Here is a 22947-nt window from a genome sequence, read left to right as displayed (position 1 = left end):
GCATGAAACCATACTGTTGCTCGCAAATACTCACTTCTGTCCTGAGTCTAGCCTCCACTCCTCTTTCCCATAACTTCATTGTGTCGCTCAGCAACTTTATTCCTCTACAGTTCCCACAGCTCTGCACAACCTTGTTCTTAACAATGAGCACCAGCACACTTTTCCTCCATTCCTCAGGCATCTTCTCACGCGCTAGAACTCTATTGAACAAGCTGGTCAAAAACTCCACAGCCACCTCTCTTAGATGCTTCCATACCGCCACAAATATGTCATCAGTACCAACTGCCTTTCCATTTTTCATCCTCTTTAATAGCTTTCTAACTTCCGCCTTACTAGTCATTGCCACTTCCTGGTCCACCACACTTTGCTCTTCTCTCTCATTTTCCTCATTCAGCAACTCCTCGAAGTATTCTTTCGATCTATCTAGCACACTACTGCCACCAGTCAACATATTTCCATCTCTATCCTTAATCACCCTAACCTGCTGCACATCCTTCCCATCTCTATCCTTCTGTCTGGCCAACCTGTATAGATCCTTTTCTCCTTCTTTAGTGTCCAACCTGCCATACATGTCATCATATGCCTCTTGTTTGGCCTTTGCCACCTCTACCTTTGCCCTGTGTCGCATCTCAATGTATTCCTTTCGCCTCTCCTCGGTCCTCTCAGTGTCCCACTTCTTCTTAGCTAACCTCTTTCCTTGTATGATTTGTTGTACTGTGAGGTTCCACCACCAAGTCCCCTTCTCTCCTTTCCTGCCAGAAGATACACTAAGTACTCTCCTGCCTGCCTCTTTGATCACCTTGGCTGAAGTGGTCCAGTCTTCAGGAAGCTCCTCCCGTCCACCGAGAGCCAGTCTCACCTCTTCCCGAAAAGATGCGCAACACTCGTCCTGTCTCAGCTTCCACCACATGGTTCTCTTCTCTGCCTTTGTCTTCCTAATCTTCCTCCCCACCACCAGAGTCATCTTACACACCAACATCCTATGCTGTCTAGCCACACTCTCCCCTACCACTACCTTACAGTTGGTAACCTCCTTCAGATGACATCGTCTGCACAAGATGTAATCCACCTGCGTGCTTCTACCTCCACTCGTGTAGGTCACCCTATGTTCGTGCCTCTTCTGGAAAAAAGTGTTCACTACAGCCATTTGCAACCTTGTTGCAAAGTTTACCACCATCTGTCTCTCCAAGTTCCTTTCATGGATGCCGTAGTTACCCATCACTTCTTCATCACCCCGATTTCCTTCACCAACATGTCCATTACAATCTGCACCAATCACGACTCTCTCTCTGTCTGGGATGCTCAGAACTACTTCGTCTAGCTCCTTCCAGAATTTCTCTTTCACCTCTAGGTCGCATCCTACCTGTGGGGCATAGCCACAAATCACATTACACACAACACCCTCAATTTCAAGTTCCTGCCTCATCAATCGATCTGATACTCTTTTCATTCTTATCCAACTCTTCTTTTAAAATAACCCCAACTCCATTTCTCTTCCCATCTACACCATGGTAAAATAATTTAAACCCTACCCCTAAACTTCTAGCCTTTCCACCTGGTCTCCTGGACACACAATATATCAACCTTTCTCCTAATCTTCATGTCAACCAACTCCCGACAGTTTCCTGTCATAGTCCCAACATTCAAAGTCCCCACATTCAGTTCTAGGCTCTGTGCTTTCGTCTTCTCTTTCTGCCGAAGAACCCGCTTTCCACCTCTTCTTCTTTGACTTCGACCCACAGTAGCTGAATTTCCAACAGCGACCTGCAGTTTGACGGCGTCGGTGGCGGACGTTGTTAACCCAGGCCACGATATGGAATGTATGGAATTCTTTGGATGAACGCTCATATTTGTTTGGCAAAGTTTTAAGCCGGATGCCCTTCCTGACGCAACCCGCTGCATTTATCCGAGCTTGGGACCGGCCTCCAGTTTGCACTGGATTGTGCCCCCCAGAGGACTGCTTTCAATTATATATGACAGCAATATAAGATATATAGTAATACCAACTGAAACAAAGTGGTGTTTGGAAACTCAAGCAAGCTGTATTACTTTTTTTTTTAATTTCCTGAAAAATTTTAATTTTGAAGGTGAGGGGATTCCATCTGACAGCTAGGATGTGTAAAATATGACCAGTTACTGCTACTCCATAGTACACTACATTACTTTTCCAACACCAGCTATGTGAGTGCTTTTAAATTTTTGATTTTGGTGATAAAAAAGGGCATTTGTCAGGGAATTAATTCTTTCCCAATTGCTCTAAAACATACTGATATTCTTGGAAATGACTGCCAGTTTAATTTTCTTGAGCAAAAATGTTTTTAAAATGAACTTGTTTGTGAAAAATTAACCATTAAGACCTATACTTTCTTTCATCAATGCATTTTGTCCAATGTTTTTGTGATGTCAATATCAAATAAGTGAATGATTGATTGAAAGAGACTGACTTTTGGTGGTAAACTGGAAAGTGCACATGTGATCCTTAATAAAATACACCTCTTCAAACAGTGAGGGTAACTCAATTTGCTCCATCCATCCATACCTTTTCTTTACCGCTTATCCCCACTAGAATCGCGGGCTGCTGGACCATATCCCAGCTATCTTCGGGCGGGAGGCGGGGTACACCCTGAACCGTTCGCCAGCCAATCGCAGGGCACATCGAAACAAACAACCATTCGCACCTATATTCACACCTACGGGCAATTTAGAGTCTTCAATCAACCTACCACGCATGGATGTGGGAGGAAACCGGAGTGCCCGGAGAAAACCCACCCACGCAAGGGGAGAACATGTAAACTCCACACAGGCGAGGGATTTGAACCCCGGTCTCCAGAACTGTGAGGCAGATGTGTTAACCAGTCGTACACCGTGCTCAATTTGCTTGTATATCAAATCCATTTTCTCCATTAAAAAGAATTGAAATGTCTTTAATCCATTGGAAACCTTCCAAAAACAAAATGCTCGCAATTTAAAGCAAAGAATGGCCCAAGCGACAAGGTCGAAGTGAAAAAAACTGGTACGTCAAGGTAGCACTATACGTGGCTGATTTAACCACAATGACAAAATTCTGCATTTCAAATAATGGAGTGAGACTTTGGAACAGATTGAGTGTGGATCTGAAACAATGTCCAAGCATAATAAACCCAATAGAAATAAATTACCTTTACAAAATTTTAGGAAATATAGTCTCAATATAAGTAGATACAGTATCAAAATAAATTTCAAAAAGGACAAAATAGCAAAAAATATTCAGGAGCCCATCCCCACATATAAACACAAAATACACCCACACGAAAACACACACCCACACATACAGTCCCCTCTGAAAGTATTGGAATGGTAAGGTCAATTATTTTGTTTTTGTTGCATACTGAAGACATTTGGTTTTCAGATCAAAAGATGAATGAGACAAAAGTTCAGAATTCCAGCATTTATTTCATGGTATTTACATCGAGACGTGTTAAACAACTCAGGACAGAGCACCTTTTGTTTGAAGCCACCCACTTTTCAAGTGAGCAAAAGTATTGGAACAGACATGACTAAATTAACTTCAAGTGAATAACATTTAATACTTGGTGGCATCATGAAAAATGCATCCAAACGGGAGAAGCTTCATCATACAACAAGACAATGACCCAAAACACACTGCCAACACAACAAAGGACTTCCTCAGGGGGAAAAGGTGGAAGGTCAAGTCAGTCATCGGACCTGAACCCAATAGAGCAAAGCAAATTTATTTATATAGTGCATTTCATACACAAGGTAACTCAATGTGCTTTACATGATTAAAAGCAATGGAAAAAACAGGTTATAAACATTTAAAACAAAGAGAATAAAATCAAAATACAATTAAAACAGTGGAGAGTGCAAGAAATATTATTTAAAAGTGGAAATGCTCTAAAAAGCATGGGAAAAAAAGATTTTTTAACCTGGACTTAAAAACATGCACACTTGGGGCTGACGTCACTTCAGTTGGCAAATTATTCTATTTGTGTGCAGCATAATACCTAAATGCTGCTTCACTGTGTTTGCTTTGGACTCTGTCCTCCACTATTTGACCTGATCTTTTCTCACAACATGAGAAAAGATTTACCAAACCATATGTGTTCGTCTTCTTGTCTTGCAGACATCACTGAAGAGCTTCATACTGGGCGGCAGTAACCAGAGCCCCCTCACATTAAAGAGGAAATGGAGGACAAAGAGGTCCACCACATCAAAGAGGAAGAAGAATTGGAGTCCATTTCCATTAAAAAAGAGGAGGGGCCAGAGCGTCCCCACATCAAACAGGAAGATGAGGAGGAAGATATCACCAAGTTTTCATTGACTGGCGTCCCTTTGAAGAGTGAAGATGAAGGTCAGAGTAGAGGGGCGGAGTCTCCAAGCAGCAGCTCAAGTCAACACATGACAACAGAAGGTGATGGACACCACTGTGGAGGATCACAAGCAGACGGACTCTAAGCTCCACTGTCAGATTGTGATGACACATCTCACCCTCCTCACACTGATGATGATGATGGACAGTGTGAAGGTGATATGACATGTCACACTGATGACAAACGTTCTCAGTGTGGGAAAATATTTGCTCAAAAGGATCATTTGAAACAACACATACGTGTCATACACTGCCCTGCAGTTCCATTATTGGAGCCGGGAGGGCTCTTTGTGTCCTCTCTCTCCCCCTGCCCTCTCTGTTTTCATCACCTGTCTTCAATCAGCCTCCTCACCGCCGATGTATATAAGCCTGCCTGTTTCCGGAAATCCTTGCCTAAGTATTGCAGCCTCTCCTAGCGGTACCATGGGCCACCGTATGTCAAGTAAGCTATACTGTTTCTCGCGTCCCTTGTTAACTCTTGTGTCTCCTCGTTCCCAATGCTCCCTGTGTTCCTGACCCACGTCATTCCTGCCACCAAGCCAGCCGCCTGTTCTGTCCACTGCCTGCCACCTGTCCGCGCTGCCGCCTGCCAACACATCCAGGACTACCTCCATAACCTTTCCTCAATAAACTGTTCATCATTTTACATCTGCCTCCGCCTGCTCTTGGGTCCAGCTACTCCCCACACGTGACAGGCCACTATGGACCCCGCTTCCCGTACAAAGAACCTGATGTACCTCCGCCCTACTCCGGGGACCTAGGTGCATGTAGCCAGTTTATTCTTAATTGCTCACTCCTATTCAATCTCCAAACGTACATTTATCCCACCGAAAGTTCCAAAGTAGCATATGTCACTAACCTCCTCGGCGGCAAAGCAGCAAAATGGTCCACTTCATTATGGCAAAACTCCTCTCCGTTACTTCATTCATTAGATTATTTTTCCGCTGAACTCCGCAAAGTATTTGATCACCCAGTTCAATGCAAAGAAGCCACCCAACGCCTCCTCACGCAGGGCGCGAAATCAGCAGCGGAATATTACATTGAGTTCCAGATATTGGCAGTTGAATGCGGGTGGGACGACGCGGCGCTTGGGTGGATTTTTTCACATCGCCTCTCAGCCCAACTCAAGGATGAGCTAGCGGTCCGGGACGCGCCCTCCTATCTCGAGGATCTCATCGCCCTTTCCATTCGGCTTGATAACAGACTGAAAGAGAGAGCACGAGAGAGGAGGGTCTGCGTATGTAAGAATCCTCCCACTCAGAGCACCACACCGTCGTCTTCTCACTCGCCTCCCGCACGGTCTCCCTCACTTCTGTCACTCCCCGTAGCTACCACCGAGCCCATGCAAAAAAACGCGTCTAGACCCACAGGAGCGTCAGTGTCGAGTCATCCAGCGCCTGTGTATCTACTGCGGTCAATCCGGTCACTTTATTTCCTCATGCCCTCTCCGATCAAAAGACCAGGCTTACTGCAACCCGAGAGTGTCGTGGTGAACCAAAACTCCATTCCCTCAAGCTCTCCCTCTCGCATGACCGTTCCCGCTTGCATTATAGTTTCTGCTCAGAACACCCCATTACTGCCCTTATAGATTCCGGGGCCGATGACAACTTCATTCATGAAGCAATAATTCACCAGCTCCAACCACTTTGTCCCCGAAGAAAGTCACAGCCCTGGATGGCCGAATCATCTCCCCCGTTACCCACCAAACAGTGCCATTCACCTTGCTCATTTCGGGTGATCACAGTGAAAACATCTCACTTTTTGTTATCCCTTCCCCTGATACCCCATTAGTCCTCAGAATTCCCTGGCTCAAAAAAACACAACCCCACTATTGACTGGACACACTGAGCCATCACCGGATGGAGCCCTCACTGCCACTCACACTGCCTGTTCTCAGCTATACCACCCTCTGAATTAAATCTGCTGGAGGGGGCCCCTCTTCCTTCCACCCATCTCTACAACCTTTCCCAACACTGAGAAAAAGGCAATGGTGGATTATATCCACGGCTCTCTGGCTTCCGGACTCATACGACCTTCCTCTTCCCCAGTAGGGGCTGGCTTCTTTTTTGTTGAAAAGAAAGACACCACTCTTTGCCCATGTATCGACTACCGTGGTCTCAATGACATCCCCGTCAAAAATAAATCTCTGCTTCCTCTCATCGACCCCTTGTTTGAACCCCTCTGCGACACCCGGATATTCACCAAGTTGGATCTACGGAACGCCTACCACCTCATCCGTAGCCGAGAGAGGGATGAATGGAAAACCGCTTTCAACACCCCTCTCGGACACTTTGAATACCAGGTCATGCCGTTTGGATTGACTAATGCGCACGCTGTCTTCCAGACCTTCATTAACGACGTCCTCCGTGATATGCTGAACCGGCTTGTTTTTGTCCATTTGGATGACATTCTCATTTTCTCCTGCTCCCTTGAAGAACATCACCGTCATGTACGCCAAGTCCTCCAACGCCTCCTTGAAAACCCCCTGTATGTTAAACCCGAAAAATGTGAATTCCACCTCTCCTCCGTACACTTCATGGGCTACGTTATCTCTAAAGGACAACTACAACCCGACCCTGCCAAGATCCAAGCCGTCGTTAACTGGCCCACTCCCACCACCCGCAAAGAACTGCAACGTTTCCTTGGATTTCTACCGTCGATTCATCTGTAATTACAGCATGGTCACAATTCCCCTCACGAGCCTCACATCCACCAGCTCCCCCTTTCAGTGGACCCCGGCAGCATCCCAAGCATTTAGTCAACTCAAGACCCTGTTCACCAGTGCGCCCATTCTTCGCCACCCCAACCCCTCCCTCCAGTTCTAGCTTGACGCCTCGGACACGGGGGCCGCGGCTGTCCTCTCGCACCGGGAACCCACGAACCAGAAACTTCACGTGTGTGCCTTTTTTCCCCATCGTCTGTCCACTGCCGAGAGGAACTACGACGTAGGCAACCGAGAGCTACTGGCCATTGTATGCGCTTTGGAAGAGGGGGCTGGATGGGACTGAACTACCATTCATCATTTGGACAGACCACAAGAATCTCTCTTACCTCTGTTCTGCCAAACGCCTTAACCCTCGAAAAGCTCGCTGGGCTCTCTTCTTGATCAGGTTTAATTTCAGTCTCTCCTTCCGTCTTGGCATCAAAAACAGCAAAGCAGATTCCCTGGCTCGACTTTACTCACCCCCCCCTCCAGCCCTGACGAACCGGAACCCATCCTTCCTTCCTCGTGCTTCATTGGAGCAGCCACTTGGCAGATCGAACAGGTGGTTCAGGAGGCCCAAAACTCACCCAGATCCCAAGGCCGGGCCTCCAAACCGCCTGTTCGTACCCAATTCCACACGCTCTGACATTCTTCAGTGGGCTCACAACTCCAAACTCACCTGTCATCCCGGCATAACCCGCACCATTCAGTTCATCCAGCAGCATTTCTGGTGGCCCAACCTTGTTCAAGACACCCGGGAGTTCGTCCAAGCCTGCTGCGTCACTGCCCGAGGAAAGTCTTCACACCTGCCCCCAGCTGGGCTGTGCGTCCATTGCCTATCCCTAGCCGCCCTTGGTCCTATATTGCTCTGGATTCCACCCCCCTGGGTTATTGACGACCATCCAGCCTTCACGGTGTCGCGCATCCTCGACGTGAGGCCGAGGGGGAGGGGGTTACAGTACCTTGTGGACTTGGAAGTTGTACAGGCCGGAGGAGCGTTCTTGGATTTCCCGGAAGCTCATCCTCGATCCTACTCTTTTGGACGACTTCTACGCAGCGCACCCGGTGAAGCCTGGCAGGACGTCGGGAGTTGTCCGTTGAGAGGAGGGTACTGTCATACACTGCCCTGCAGTTCCATTATTGGAGCCGGGAGGGCGCTTTATGTCCTCTCTCTCCCACCTCCCTTCTCTGTTTTCAGCACCTGTCTTCAATTAGCCTCATCACTACCGGTGTATATAAGCCTGCCTGTTTCCGGAAATCCTCGCCAAAGTATTGCAACCTCTCCTAATGGTACCACGGGCCACCTTATGTCAAGTAAGCTATACTGTTCCTCGCGTCCCTTGTTAACTCTTGTGTCTCCTCGTTCCCAGTGGTCCCCTGTGTTCCTTACCCACGTCATTCCTACCACCAAGCGAACCGCCTGTTCTGTCCACTGCCTGCCACCTGTCCTTGCCGCCGCCTGCCAAAACATCCAGGACCACCTCCATAACCTTTCCTCAATAAACTGTTCATCATTTTACATCTGCCTCCGCCTGCTCTTGGGTCCAGCTACTCCCCACACGTGACAATAAGAACCCACACTGGTGAGAAACCTTTTGCCCGCTCAGTTTGTGGTCAAAGATTCTCTGTAAAGGGGAAGCTTAAAAACCCACACAAGAACCCACACTGGTCAGAAACCTTTTGCCTGTTCAGTTTGTGGTCTAAGAGTCACTCAGAAGAGACATTTGACAACACACTCAAGAACACACACTGGTGAGAAACCTTTTTCCTGTGCAGTTTGTGGTCAACGATGCATTCATAAGTATTGGGCTAAGATGCTTAGCCCAATACTGGTGAGAATAATAGGGGTCAAGAAGCTTTAAATGAAAATGTAAATTTTTCATATCAAAGGAAATTACTGTTGTACTGATTTAAAAAAAATCTACATTCTTGTATGCTGTCTACTATCTTTTATTTTATCAATTGATCATGTTTTCTTTGTCTTTTAAAAGCCTACTGTGGAAAAGTGTTGAGAATTACCATCCATCCATCCATTTTCTGAGCCGCTTCTCCTCACTAAGGTCGCGGGCGTGCTGGAGCCTGTCCCAGCTGTCATCAGGCAGGAGGCAGAGTACACCCTGAACTGGTTGCCAGCCAATCGTAGGGCACATACAAACAAACAACCATCCGCACTCAAATTCACACCTATGGGCAATTTAGAATTGTCAATTAACATACCATGCATGTTTTTGGGATGTGGGAGGAAACCGGAGTGCCCGTAGAAAAACTGTGAAGAGACTGACTTTTGGTGGAAAGGTAGAAAAGTGGACATGTGAGCCTTAATTTAAAAAATACAAATAAAAAAAGCTTTTCAAACAGTGAGAGTACATTGATTTTCTTGTATATCAACTCCATTTTCCCCACTGAAAATAATTGAAATGTCTTTCATGCATTGGAAACCCTCAAAAAAAAAAAAAGCTGGCAATACAAAGCAAAAGAATGGCCCAAACAACAACGAAATGAAAAAACTGCTCAGCTTTTTTAAAATTTGATTTTTTTTTTTTTTTTGGGGTCGTGTTCGGCTGTTAGGTCAAGCAGAATGGAGGATCTGTATCCCTTTTATGCCGGAACAGTTTTACTGTGTCACAGTGGAGTTTTTTAAGCCGCCGCTGTGGTTTCTTAGTATTATAATTTATGTTTATTGAGAATCAGAATCGATCAGTCGAACAGAACTAAATTTACATAGCTACATTACATAGCTACAACAATGAAACATTAGATATGAGTGTTGCATGGGGCTGTAGTGCTACACCCTGTGAGGGAAGGACAGGACAAGATAGAACAGGAGAAGAAGCATGCAGGACAAGGGTCGTGAACCCGGCTGGACAACTGAAGTGTGGCGGGATTGACTATGTAAATTATAAAAGTCTATAGGACAATGACTGCCAGGTCCCCGACTGGCAGTCATTGGCCCTACCCCTTGTACCCCTCTGTTGATATGACATCTTTGCAGTGGACTATTGAAAATTTCCATCAACAAAATCTGGTGACCTACCACATGCGAGGTGTCTGTTGTGCTGTTAACCACTTGTTGCTCGTTGTGCTGCTGGACGAGTGTAGTCACGCTAAGTGGCTAACCCTTTAGCAGCTAAGGTCGGCGCTCACTTGAGAGAAAAACATGTCACGACATGCATAAAGAAGTAAAGGTGAATAAATATTAACTTTCAAAACTTACAGAAAGTCCAGTGATGCTGACGGCTGAAGGTCTTTGTGATTTCTCTTCCGTGCCGACCAGTGATACCAGTAATGCATTAGAAAGTAACAAAGGAATGCGTTTCTCCAAAATACCGCCATTTAGCATCACGAGCAAAGTCACATGTTACTTGGATCTATGATTTATTACAGAATGCATGGTGCAGTACCATAGAAGTGCACAATTGCGCTGTCACCACAGTATTTTGTTATTTTACTTAGTAAAAAGTGTATTTGGTTGTTGTTACTTTTTTATTTACACATTAAGAATAGTTTTACTGGAGTGTTAAACTAGCAATGCATTGTGGGTTAATTATTCATACAGAAGTGCGCGGTCAAAAATCGGTCAAGGAGGGTAAGGACTAACTCACTGAAGGACTTAAAATACTTAGCTTAAATAATATTTACAATAAAAAGTGAGAACTTTCAACTTCATCTGCAGTCCGGACTGTGAGCTGGTTGAACGCGCTACACGGCTGACGTTATGTAGTAAGTGCTCCCCCCCGTCAATCACCCACAGTTTTGGTAATTAAAGAGCTGCTTAAACTTCTCACTGGGAATGAAAACATTTTATCACTCTTCACATCAAAAGTACTGTGATGGGAGCAATGGTGTGTGTGTTTGTTTCTCACTTTCACATACATGCAGACACACAGTTGGCTTCATGGACTACGATCAGCATCTATGTATCTATCTATCTATCTATGTATCTATCTATCTATCTATGTATCTATCTATCTATCTATCTATCTATCTATCTATCTATCTATCTATCTATATATCAGTTAAGTCTTTAGAATCAGAATCATCTTTATTTTGCCAAGTATGTCCAAAAAACACACAAGGAATTTGTCTCCGGTAGTTGGAGCCGCTCTAGTATGACAACAGACAGTCAATTGACAGAGAACACTTTGGAGACAGAAAGACATTGACAAAAAAAAAACAGTCACCGAGCAGTAAAGGGTTGCTAGTTATCTGGTAATGCCGGTAAAAAATTCTATTTATTTTTTATTTTTTTTACAATTGTGCAAAAAGATGCAGAGTCTTCTAGCAGTTTGAATGACTAATATAGCAATAGTCCGGTGCAATGATCATTGTGCCAAGGGCGCCAAGACTTCAAGGAATGCATGCAGTTTAAAGTGACTAGTTGTGGGATAGTCTGTGACCATGTCAATTGTGCAAATGTTGCAGATATTCCTCAGTCAGTGTGCAAGTGGTGCAGATGCTACTCTGGCATGAGTGGCCAGTATTGGTCAACAACAGATATGCAAATAGTGCTGCGTGGCGACACAACCACAGTGAGTGTACGAGTAATGTATAATTGGCCCGACAGAAATGTGACAACAACTCAAGACAAGAAAAATGGCCATGTTGCAATGGAATTGTAAGTTAGCTGTTTAAGAAGTTAATGGCAAGAGGGAAGAAGATAAATGTACTGAGAATGGTGTGCGTTTTTACATTTAGGTACTGGAAAAAGCTAGATTTAACCACAGCTTAAATGTGGGTGTCAAACTTAAGATCAGTGTCCATTTTTACACACAGGCGTTAATGATGGACTTTTGATTTTGCGCTAAAGGACCCAAATCAACTCGGGGAGCGCAAAGAAGTGCCACCAAAGACCATGACCTCTGTCTTTTTTTCATTCAAATTTTAAAAGTTAAGACATCCTGGCCTTAATATCATGTAAGCACTCTAGCAATGACTTAGCACAGTAGGAGTCTGACTTTTTAAGGGGGGCATAGATCTGACTGTCATCTGCATAGCAATGAAAAGATATACCATGTTTCCTGAGAATTGAGTTGAGTGGGAGCAAACAGAGCGACAATAAGCGAGGGCCAATCACGGAACCCTGTAGCACCCCATGTAAAAGGGGAGCAGTGGAAGACACAGAGTCAGCAAGGCTAACAAAAAAGGTTCACTGAGACAGCTAGAACCTGAACCATTCAAGTGCTGTACCTCTGATGCCCACCCACTGATCCAAACGAGTAATTAAGATATCATGGTCCACAGTATCAAAGGCTGCAGTCCAATCTAAAAGTACTGGGACAACACAGTGACCAGAGTCAGTACCTAAAAAGATGTAATTAAAAAAAACTCTTAAAAGCGCTCATTTGGTGCTGTTTAATGTTTGAAAACCAGATTGGAAAGGCTAAAACATAATTGTTTTTCAATAAACCCCATAAAATGGGAATAGACAATCTTAATCACTGCAGAAAATTGATTTAAATAATTGGGGAGGGATAATCCCAGCTGTCATCGGGCAGGAGGCAGGGTACACCCTGAACTGGTTGCCAGCCAATCATAGGGCACATACAAACAACCATTCACACTCACAGTCACACCTATGGGCAATTTAGATTCTCCAATTAATGCATATTTTTGGGATGTGGGAGGAAACCGGAGTGCCCGGAGAAAACCCACGCAGGCACGGGGAGAACATGCAAACTCCACACAGGCGGGGCCGGGGATTGAACCCGGGTCCACAGAACTGTGAGGCTGACGCTCTAACCAGTCGCCCACCGTGATACCGGTTTAAAACCAGTGGAGTAAAATTATGAATTATTGGATTTAAGATAACGAGACCATTTCCTCACCTTGCATTGTTCCACACTCATCCTCTTTAATACCTGTAACGAATGTTTCAAATGTGTGGTGTGGAGAACACGACTATTTTCCATGAAACATTTCAACTGGGTCAGTTCACAACAGATTCGACATTAGACATTCAAGTTTGCAGCAATACAGTCATTAGTGGTCTTCATGTAAAGTTCTTAAAATATGAACTCCCGGTCAAGTCCGCCACAGACTATGTTTTCTGAACCCATGTCTGTCGTGTCTTATTTATATTATTTTATCATTTTTTTTGTCCTGTTCGGGTGTTAGGTCAAGCAGAATGGAAAATCTGTATCCCTTTTATGCCGAAACAGGTTTAGTGTGTCAGTGGAGTTTTTAAGCTTCCACTGTGGTATTATAATTGAGGTTTATTGAGAATCAGACTTGATCAGTCAAACAGACCAAAGTTTCTAGTGTCTGTAGTGTCGCTCCGTCGCCCGTTTTTTCTCTCTCAAACAATTCGGCAGCTCAAAGAATTACCTCCAAAATACATCCAATAATAATCAGTGACCACGCACCAATTTCTCTCGACCTAAAATTTTAGTCAAATCTGGTACGTCCACCGACATGGCGCTTTAACACATCCCTATTGAAGGACCCGGACTTTGATACATTTGTGAGGAAAGAATTGGACTTTTTCAATTCAATGACCCCCAACCATCTCTGCTGTCGGAAACCGGGAAGTCTGTAATGAGAGGTCGAATCATATCGTACTCTTCGTACAAGAAAAAAAACAAGAACTAAAATTAGAAAATGAAATTGAGGATTAAATTAAACATCTCACATAAAAATATGCAATTAATCCGACAGATACAGTTAGAAACCAACTTCAAAAGGTAAAACATCAATTAGACAAAAGAACAGAATTTGTACAACAGTTAAGATACAGTAACTTTGAGTACAATAACAAATCAGGCAAACAACTTCAACACAATAAAGAAAAATAATTAATTACAGCCATGGTTTCATGAAAGGTAGAAGTTCCACAAATAATGTCAGACGTCTGTTAAATTTAATAAGCATGTCACAGCGTAAAAATCTAAATGCAATCATCATGTTACTTGACGCAGAGAAAGCTTGCGATAAAATTTACGGTATTTCCTGTTTGCAGTACTTTGCAAATTTGGCTTTGGAAACTCATTTATACATTGGATAGCAACATTAGAAAACATGCCAAAAGTGACAGTCACCCCGAATGGGATCACATCACAAACAGGAACCAGTAAAGGGTGTCCACTTTCACCAATGCTATTTGCAATAGTCATCGAACCACTTGCGTCAGAGTGCTAATATTAAAAGCTATCTGCTCGGCGGTGAGAGAACACAAAATAAATTTGGATGCTGATGATATTCTTCTTCATTTCCAGGAATCCAAGTCATCTCTTCAGGCAGTGTAAATGTGTGTATGTAAACTGCAGCGTCATTCTGCCCCCTTGTTTCTGATGAAATTCAGTGGGCCATTAATCGGCAGAGGGACTTGTCAGTCGCGACGCGTCGCGAGGAAAAGTGGGGGTCAAGCTGAAACGTTGGGCGGCCAAAGCCGGGTCTTCTATTTTCCACCCTCCTCTTCCTCGCCCGCACCACAAGTGGCTGAAAGACCTTGGCCTTGTACCCTACCACTGTTGGGCTGCCGTGGTCCCACGGGGTGATGGACCGTGTCTATTTCAAGTCATCGTTTGCTTCTTAGATATGCACATCACAAAAAACCTTACACAAGGCAGATGTATTGCTACAACTGTTTTAGTATGAGTGGTCATTCTCAACACTTGTCCACAGAGCACCTTTAAGAAGGTACATATATTACAATCACCCTTGGTGCATGAACTGATGAAGCCCGTGCGAATGAGAAGCGAAACCTTCATTGATCACTGCTATTCTCACATACACATTTATGAGAGAACCTTTTTCCACAAACTGGGCAGGCAAAAGGTTTATCACCGGTGTGTGTTCTTGTGTGACTTTTTAAGGTTCCCTTCTCAGAGAATCGTTGACCACAATCTGGGCAGGCAAAAGGTTTCTCACCAGTGTGGGTACTTGTGTGGTTTTTTAAATCTCCCTTCTGAGTGAATCTTTTACCACAAACTGAGCAGGCAAAAGGTTTCTCACCAGTGTGGATTCTTGTGTGGTTTTTTAAATCTCCCTTCTGAGTGAATCTTTTACCACAAACTGAGCAGGCAAAAGGTTTCTCACCAGTGTGGATTCTTGTGTGTTTTTTTAAATCTCCCTTCTGAGTGAATCTTTTACCACAAACAGTGCAGGGAAAAGGTTTCTCACTAGCGTGGGTTCCAGTGTGTATTTTTAAGTGTGCCTTTCCAGAAAATCTTTGACCACAAACTGAGCAGGCAAAAGGTTTCTCACCAGTATGTGTTCTTGTGTGTAATTTTAAGTGTGCCTTTTGAGAGAATCTTTGACAACAAAGTGAGCAGGCAAAAGGTTTCTCACCAGTGTGGGTTCTCGTGTGTTTTTTTAAATCTCCCTTTTGAGAGAATCTTTGACCACAAACTGAGCAGGCAAAACGTTTCTCACCAGTGTGTTTGCCAGTGTGCCTTTTTAAGGTTCCCTTCTCAGAGAATCTTTGACCACAATCTGGGCAGGCAAAAGGTTTCTCACCAGTGTGGGTTCTTGTGTGTTTTTTTAAATCTCCCTTCTGAGTGAATCTTTTACTACAAACTGAGCAGGAAAAAGGTTTCTCACCAGTGTGGGTTCTTGTGTGTATTTTTAATTTTCCCTTTTCAGAGAATCTTTGACCACAAACTGAGCAGGAAAAAGGTTTCTCACCAGTGTGGGTTCTTGTGTGGGTTTTTAAGTGTCCCTTCTGAGTGAATCTTTGCTCACACACTGAGCAGGAAAAATCTCTCTCTCCTGTGTGTATTTTTATGTGTCGTTTGAAATTGCTCTTATAAGAAAATGCTTTCCCACACTGAGAACATTTCCATTGTTTGTTTTCAGTGTCACCAGTCATATCACCTTTAGACTGGCCATCATCATCATCATCAGTTCGAGGAGACAGTGATGTCATGTGATCACTATCTGATACTGGAGCTAAGAGGCCGTCTGCTTGTGATCCTCCACAGTGGTCTCCATCACCTTCTGTTGTCATGTGTTGACTTGAGCTGCTGCTTGGAGGCTCCGCCCCTCTGCTCTCCTCACTTTGACCTTCATTTTCACTCTTCAAAGGGACACCAGTCGATGGAAGCTTGATGATTTCCTCATGCTCTTCCTCTTTCAAAAGTAGGAACTCTTCCTCCTCCTCTTTGATGTGTTGAACTTCTTTGTCCTCTTCCTCTTTGATGTGAGGGGACACTGACTGCTGCCGCACTGGACGAAGAGTTTCACTGACGTCTGCAAGACAAAAGAAGACAAGCACACAAGGGTCAAATCTCATTTGTTTACAATATTTACAACCTCCTTAGTCCTCGATCCTGTTTACACGTTAGCGCCTAAAACCAGAAATGCCATCAATGAGACAAGGAGAACAACATAGGACTGCTTAGCTCGCTGGCTCGTTACCTCGTGGGCTAGTGAACGTAATAAACAGTTAACTTTCCCTGAAGTGTCTCCGTTGTCTGGGCCCGCGCATGTCGCACGGGGTGCGACAGTGGGGAGTTGGACGACCCCGACGCCTGTGCATCGCTCCATGTGCCCACCACCACGCGTGGGTGCACACAGCATAGACAATGTAGCCCAAATAACACTAAACAGATTTCAGGGAATATGTATTTTTTTGGGTTGTTGAATATGTATTTTTTGGGTTGTAGGCTATCTAACTGCACATTGTAGTCGTAGAAATGGGCTGTTATTATAGATAAGTGTCTCACGATTGTGGCGAATTCCCACTGATATACTCATATTTTCTATGTCATCGCTGTCAGGCAGAATTTCCCCACCTCCAAGATGTCAACTTTTAAAGAAAAACAAAATACAAAAACATCTTGCTTGAGTTTCCAAACTGCTTTGTTCAAGTTGGTATTTTACTTCGTATTGCTGTCATATACCATTCCACACTCACATGAACACAGCAGTACTGCAAAATTATGTTCAATTGCTAATTTAATATGCTGAAAAATCACAAATTTATAAGGCTGTCATCGAGTAAAATGGCGAAAACACGGCGGCGGGCGCCATACTTACTCAGTACGGGACAGTCTAAAGCTTTTTACACATTTATGTTAAGCGTGTAAAAAGCATTATTTATGTGGACATCTCATATGCCCCTCCTTGAGCCGTCACCTTATCGTAGTGGAGGGGTTTGTGTGTCCCAATGATCCTAGGAGCTACGTTGTCTGGGGCTTTATGCCCTGGCAGCGTCACCCATGACAAACAGGTCCGAGGGACTAGACAAAGCACGGCTCAAAGACCCTTTATGATGACGACAAACACTGGACTTAGTTTTCCCTTGCCTGGACACTGGTCACCGGGGCCCCCCTCTGGAGCCAGGCCTAGATGTGGGGCTCAAAGGTGAGCATCTGGTGGTCGGGCCAGCAACCATTGGGGCTGGCCGGGCACTGCCCGAAAGGGTAACGTGGTTCCCCCTTTCCATGGACTCACCACCTGTGGGAGGGGCCATAGGGGTCGGGTGCAATGTGAGCTGGGCGGTGCCTAAGGCAGGGACCTTGGCATTCTGTTCCGCGGCTACAGAAGCTGGCTCTAGGCACGGGGAACATCACCTTTCTGGCAGGGAAGGAGCCCGAACTGGTGTGTGAAGTCTAGTTCCGACTAGATATAGTCGATGTCGCCTACACACACAACTTGGGCTCTGATACCAGTCCTCTTGAAAGGGGTTGGACTCTCTTCCACTCCTGAGTTGTCTACGGTGAGAGGTGCCGAACAGGTGTAGGTATACTTATAGACCCCCAGCTCGGCGGCTGTACATTGGGATTGAACCGTGTACGAGCGGGTAGCCTCCCTCCGCCTTCGGGTGGGGGGACGGGTCCTGACTGTTGTTTGTGCCTATTCACCAAAGAGGAGGTCAGAGTATCCACCCTTTTTGGAGTCCTTGGAGAGGGTGCTGGAGAGCTGGGGGACTTCAATGCTCACATGGGCAACGACAGTGACATCTGGAAGGGTCCCCCAATCAGAATCAGAATCATCTTTATTTGCCAAGTATGTCCAAAACACACAAGGAATTTGTCTCCAGTAGTTGGAGCCGCTCTAGTACAACAGAACACTGTGGGGACATAAAGACATTGACAAAAAACAATTGTGCAAAAAGATGCAAATTCCTCTACCACTTAGAGCAGTTCGAATGACTAATATTGCAATAGTCCGGTGCAATGACCATTGTGCAAAGGGCGCTGAGACTTCAAGGAGTGGATGCGGTTTAAAGTGATGAGTAGTGCGATCATCTGGGACAATGTTGGTTGTGCAAATGTTACAGATACTCCTCAATCAGTGTGCAAATGGAGCAGATGCTACTCTGGCATGAGTGGCCAGTATATGCAAATAGTGCAGCATGGCGAGACAACTACAGTGAGTGCACGAGTAATACATAATTGGCCCCACAGAAATGTGACAACGAACTCAAGTCAAAAAATTGCCAGCTTGCTGTAATGGAATTATAGGTTAGGTGTTTAAGAAGTTGATCGCAAGAGGGAAGAAGCTGTTGGAATGTCTACTAGTTCTAGTTTGCGTTGATCGGTAGCGCCTACCTGAGGGAAGGAGCTGGAAGAGCTGGTGACCGGGGTGCAGACGGTCCGAGAGGATTTTGCACGCCCTTGTCTTAGTTCTGGCAGCGTGCAAGTCCTCAATGGTAGGTAGGGGGGTACCGACAATCCTTTCAGCAGTTTTGATTGTCCGTTGCAGTCGGAGTTTGTCCTTTTTTGTAGCAGCACCAAACCACACTGTGATGGAAGAACACAGGACTGATTTGATGACCGCTGTGTAGGACTGTCTCAGCAGCTCCGGTGGCAGGCCGTGCTTTCTCAGAAGCCGCAGGAAGTAGATCCTCTGCTGGGCCTTTTTGAGGACGGAGTTGATGTTGGTCGCCCACTTCAGGTCCTGAGAGATTGTAATTCCCAGGAACTTGAAGGTCTCGACGGTTGACACAAGGCAGCTGGACAACGTGAGGAAGTCCACGATCATCTCTACCGTCTTGAGCGTGTTCAGCTCCAGGTTGTGTCGGCCGCACCACAGCTCCAGCCGCTCCACTTCCTGTCGATATGCAGACTCGTCACCTTCCTTGATGAGGCCGATGACAGTGGTGTCATCTGCAAACTTCAGGAGCTTGACAGTCGGGTTCGCTGAGGTGCAGTCGTTCGTGTAGAGAGAGAAGAGAGGACACAACCTTGGGGCGCCCCAGTGCTGATGCTGCGTGTGGATGAAGTGGCCTCCCCCAGCCTGACCTGCTCTGTCCTGCCCGTCAGAAAGCTGTAAATCCACTGGCAGATGGCAGGTGAGATGCTGAGCTGGAGAAGCTTGGTTGAAAGGAGTTCAGGGATGATGGTGTTGAACGCTGAGCTGAAGTCCACGAACAGGATCCTCGCGTAGGTCCCTGCACTGTCGAGGTGTTCTAGGATGAAGTGCAGTCCCATGTTGACTGCATCATCCGCAGACCTGTTCGCTTGGTAGGCAAACTGCAGGGGGTCCAGCAGGGGACCTGTGACACTCTTGAGGTGGTCCAGCACGAGACGTTCAAAGGACTTCATGACCACAGATGTCAAATCGACAGGCCTGTAGTCATTCAGACCAGAGATTGCAGGTTTCTTGGGGACTGGAATGATGGTGGAGCGTTTGAAACAGGAGCCTAAGCGGTGTTCTGTTATTGGACTTCTGTGGTCATCACAGATTGTCCATAACGATCACCATGTTCAAGCATAAGGGTGTCCATACGTGCACTTGGCACTAGGACACCCTAGGCCGCAGTTCGATGATCGACTTTGTGGAAGTCCGAGTCTTTGCGGACGCATGTCTTGGACACTCGGGTGAAGAGAGGGGCGGAGCTGTCAATTGATCACCAACCGGTGGTGTGTTGGCTCCGATGGTGGGGGAAGATGCCGGTCCGACAGGCTCAAACGTATTGTGAGGGTCTGGTGGGAACGTCTGGCAGTGTCCCCTGTCGGAAGGAGTTTCAAGAGGGGGAAGCAGTGCACCATCAACACCGTGTATAGTGCAGAGGGGGACACTGTTGACCTCGACTCGAGACCTTGAGAGTTGGTGGGGTGAATCCTTCAACCTTCTCAATTCAGCTGACACGCCTTCCCATGAGGAAGCAGAGTCTGCGATCTCTGAGGCAGGCTATCCGAAATCTGGGGTTGAGGTCATCAAGGTGGTTAAAAGCTCCTTGTTGACAAGGCCCTGGGGATGGATGAGATTCACCTGGAGTTCCTACAGGCTCTGGATATTGTGGGGCTGTCCTGGTTTACATGCATCTGCAACATCGCGTGGACATCTGGGACAGTCCCTCTGGATTGGCAGACTTGGGTGGTGGTCCCCCTTTTTACAGACATGCAAACCGCAAAGGCATGAAAAAGGTGAAAAAAAAACAGGCCCCCCCCAGAGAATTTTTTTGATTTTAACATAAAACCGCAATTCCAATGAAGTTGGGACGTTGTGTTAAACATAAATAAAAACAGAATACAATGATTTGCAAATCATGTTCAACCTATATTTAATTGAATACACGACAAAGACAAGATATTTAATGTTCAAACTGATCAATTTTATTGTTTTTAGCAAATCATCATTAACTTAGAATTTTATGGCTGCAACACGTTCAAAAAAAGCTGGGACAGGGTCATATTTACCACTGTGTTACATCACCTTTTCTTTTAACGACATTCAAACAACATTTGGGAACTGAGGACACTAATTGTTGAAGCTTTGTCGGTGGAATTCTTTCCCATTCTTGCTTGATGTACAGCTTCAGCTCTTCAACAGTCCGGGGTCTCCTTTGTCGTATTTTAAGCTTCATAATGCGCCACACTTTTTCAATGGGAGACAGGTCTGGAATGCTGGCAGGGCAGTCTAGTACACGCACTCTTTTACTACGAAGCCACGCTGTTTCTCCAAAACCTGAATGTACCTTTCAGCACGAATGGTGCCTTCACAGATGTGTAAGTTACCCATGCCATTGGCACTAACACAGCCCCATACCATCACAGATGCTGGCTTTTGAACTTTGCGTCCATAACAGTCCGGATGGTTTTTTGCTTCTCCGGCCCAGAGGACACGACGTCCACAATTTCCAAAAACAATTTGAAATGTGGACTTGTCGGACCAAAGAACACTTTTCCACTTTGCATCAGTCCATCTTCGATGAGCTTGGGCCCAGAGAAACCGGCAGCGTTTCTGGGCGTTGTTGATAAATGGCTTTTGCTTTGCATAGTAGAGTTTCTAAGTTGCACTTCCGGATGTAGCGCCGAACTGTATTTACTGACATTGGTTTTCTGAAGTGTTCCTGAACCAATGTGGTGATATCCTTGACACATTGATGTCGGTTTTTGATGCAGTGCCGCCTGAGGGCATTCAATGTTGGTTTTCGGCCTTGCCGCTTCCATGCAGTGATTTCTCCAGATTCTCTGAACCTTTTGATTATATTATGGACCGTAGATGATGAAATCCCTAAATTCCTTGCAATTGTACGTTGAGGAACATTGTCCTTAAACTGTTGGACTATTTTCTCACGCACTTGTTCACAAAGAGGTGAACCTCGCCCCATCTCTGCTTGTGAATGGCTGAGCAATTCAGGGAAGCTCCTTTTCTACCCAATCATGGCACCCACCTGTTCCCAATGAGCCTGTTCACCTGTGGAATGTTCCAAACAGGTGTTGGATGAGCATTCCTCCACTAGTTTTAATAACCCCAGGAAAAACACATCGGACCTGTACGATTCAGGGAAATGGCCTATTTTGAGTTCAAAACCGCAAATTTCGACGAAAGGTGACCGATTTGCAGGTATGTTTTAAAAAAAGAAATTGTTAAAGATTCAATGCAAAAAAAAAAAAAAAAAAACTGTACTTAAAACAGTGATTCTTTCGCATACCACTAGAAGAGCCCACGTACCACACCACACTTGGAGAATCACTGCCATGAACCAGTTATTAGGTTTAGGTGGCAATCACTTTTTCCACACAGGGTTTGGATTTTTTTTCTCCCTTAATAAGAAAAACCTTGATTTAAAAACTGCATTTTGTGTTTACTCGTGTTCTCTTTGACTAATATTTAAATGTGTTGAATGATGGGAAAACATTTAAGTGCGACAAAAATAAATAAATAAAAACTAAAAATCAGGAAGGGGGGAAAACACTTTTCACACCACTGAAGGTCAAATGCATTCTCCAAATTGTCCTTGGGTGTGAATGTGAGTATGCAAATGGTTGTCGATATGCGCCCAGCGGCGACCAGTCCAGGGTGCACCCCACCTCTTGCCACAAGTCAATCTGGTTAGGCTCCAGCACACCCGCGACCCTCAAAGGATGTCATATAGATATGAAGATATGGAACAGGAAGATTTTTCACAACAGAAAGTAGTGAGTAACTAAACAAGTGAGAGCAAGAAGAGTCCAAACCTGCTCTGTGTACCACGACACGAGGCTGCACGCGAACAGCGTCCAGAAGTTCACGTTGTCGCTCGTTCTCGTCATTCGTTTTAAAAAGTTCCTTCTTGTACTTTGCTGTCGTCCTTGCACACATTTCCGCACGATCATCACAACCCTAATCTCGAATTTGCGATGCGTTGCTAACAAGCAACGCGTCTGTTTGTTAGCGGCCAGCGAGCTCAACTCACTAGACCTAGAAGCTTCAACTTGCACCACCAAGACGAGTTTATCCAGACACGAATATTTATATGGTACTTTGGTGTTGGTTCTATGATTTTAAGGGCAGGAATACCGCGGTAACTCTCAGTTTTCGCAGAAGAAAAACGAGACGCACATCATCGGTTACTTTGACCGGAACACCTACACTCATGTATTGAGTGAACATTTCCTGTCGTGTCCTTCAGCGTAAGAGCTTTCATGACGCCACCAAATTCAAATATTGTCATCGACCAACATTTGGTCATTTAAAGTAGTGATGGACCAACTGTGTGGGG

General features: G+C 45.3%; 1 protein-coding gene across 1 annotated transcript; it reads right to left on the bottom strand.

Annotated features, from left to right (window-relative positions):
- Positions 1 to 12826: 12826 nt before the first annotated feature.
- On the bottom strand, positions 12827 to 22799 carry LOC133395738 (gastrula zinc finger protein XlCGF57.1-like). Its single transcript, XM_061664890.1, has 2 exons — positions 22424 to 22799; positions 12827 to 16259 (listed from the first exon to the last, which is right to left on the bottom strand). The coding sequence occupies exons 1-2, from the start codon at positions 22545 to 22547 to the stop codon at positions 14776 to 14778; spliced, it is 1608 nt and encodes a 535-aa protein (XP_061520874.1). The 5' UTR covers positions 22548 to 22799; the 3' UTR covers positions 12827 to 14775.
- Between the last annotated feature and the right edge of the window lie 148 nt (positions 22800 to 22947).

This window comes from Phycodurus eques, chromosome 20 (genome assembly GCF_024500275.1).
Source record: "Phycodurus eques isolate BA_2022a chromosome 20, UOR_Pequ_1.1, whole genome shotgun sequence".
NCBI lineage: Eukaryota > Metazoa > Chordata > Actinopteri > Syngnathiformes > Syngnathidae > Phycodurus > Phycodurus eques.
The sequence above is the reverse complement of the archived record's forward strand: the minus strand, read 5'-3'. Positions and strand labels throughout refer to the sequence as shown.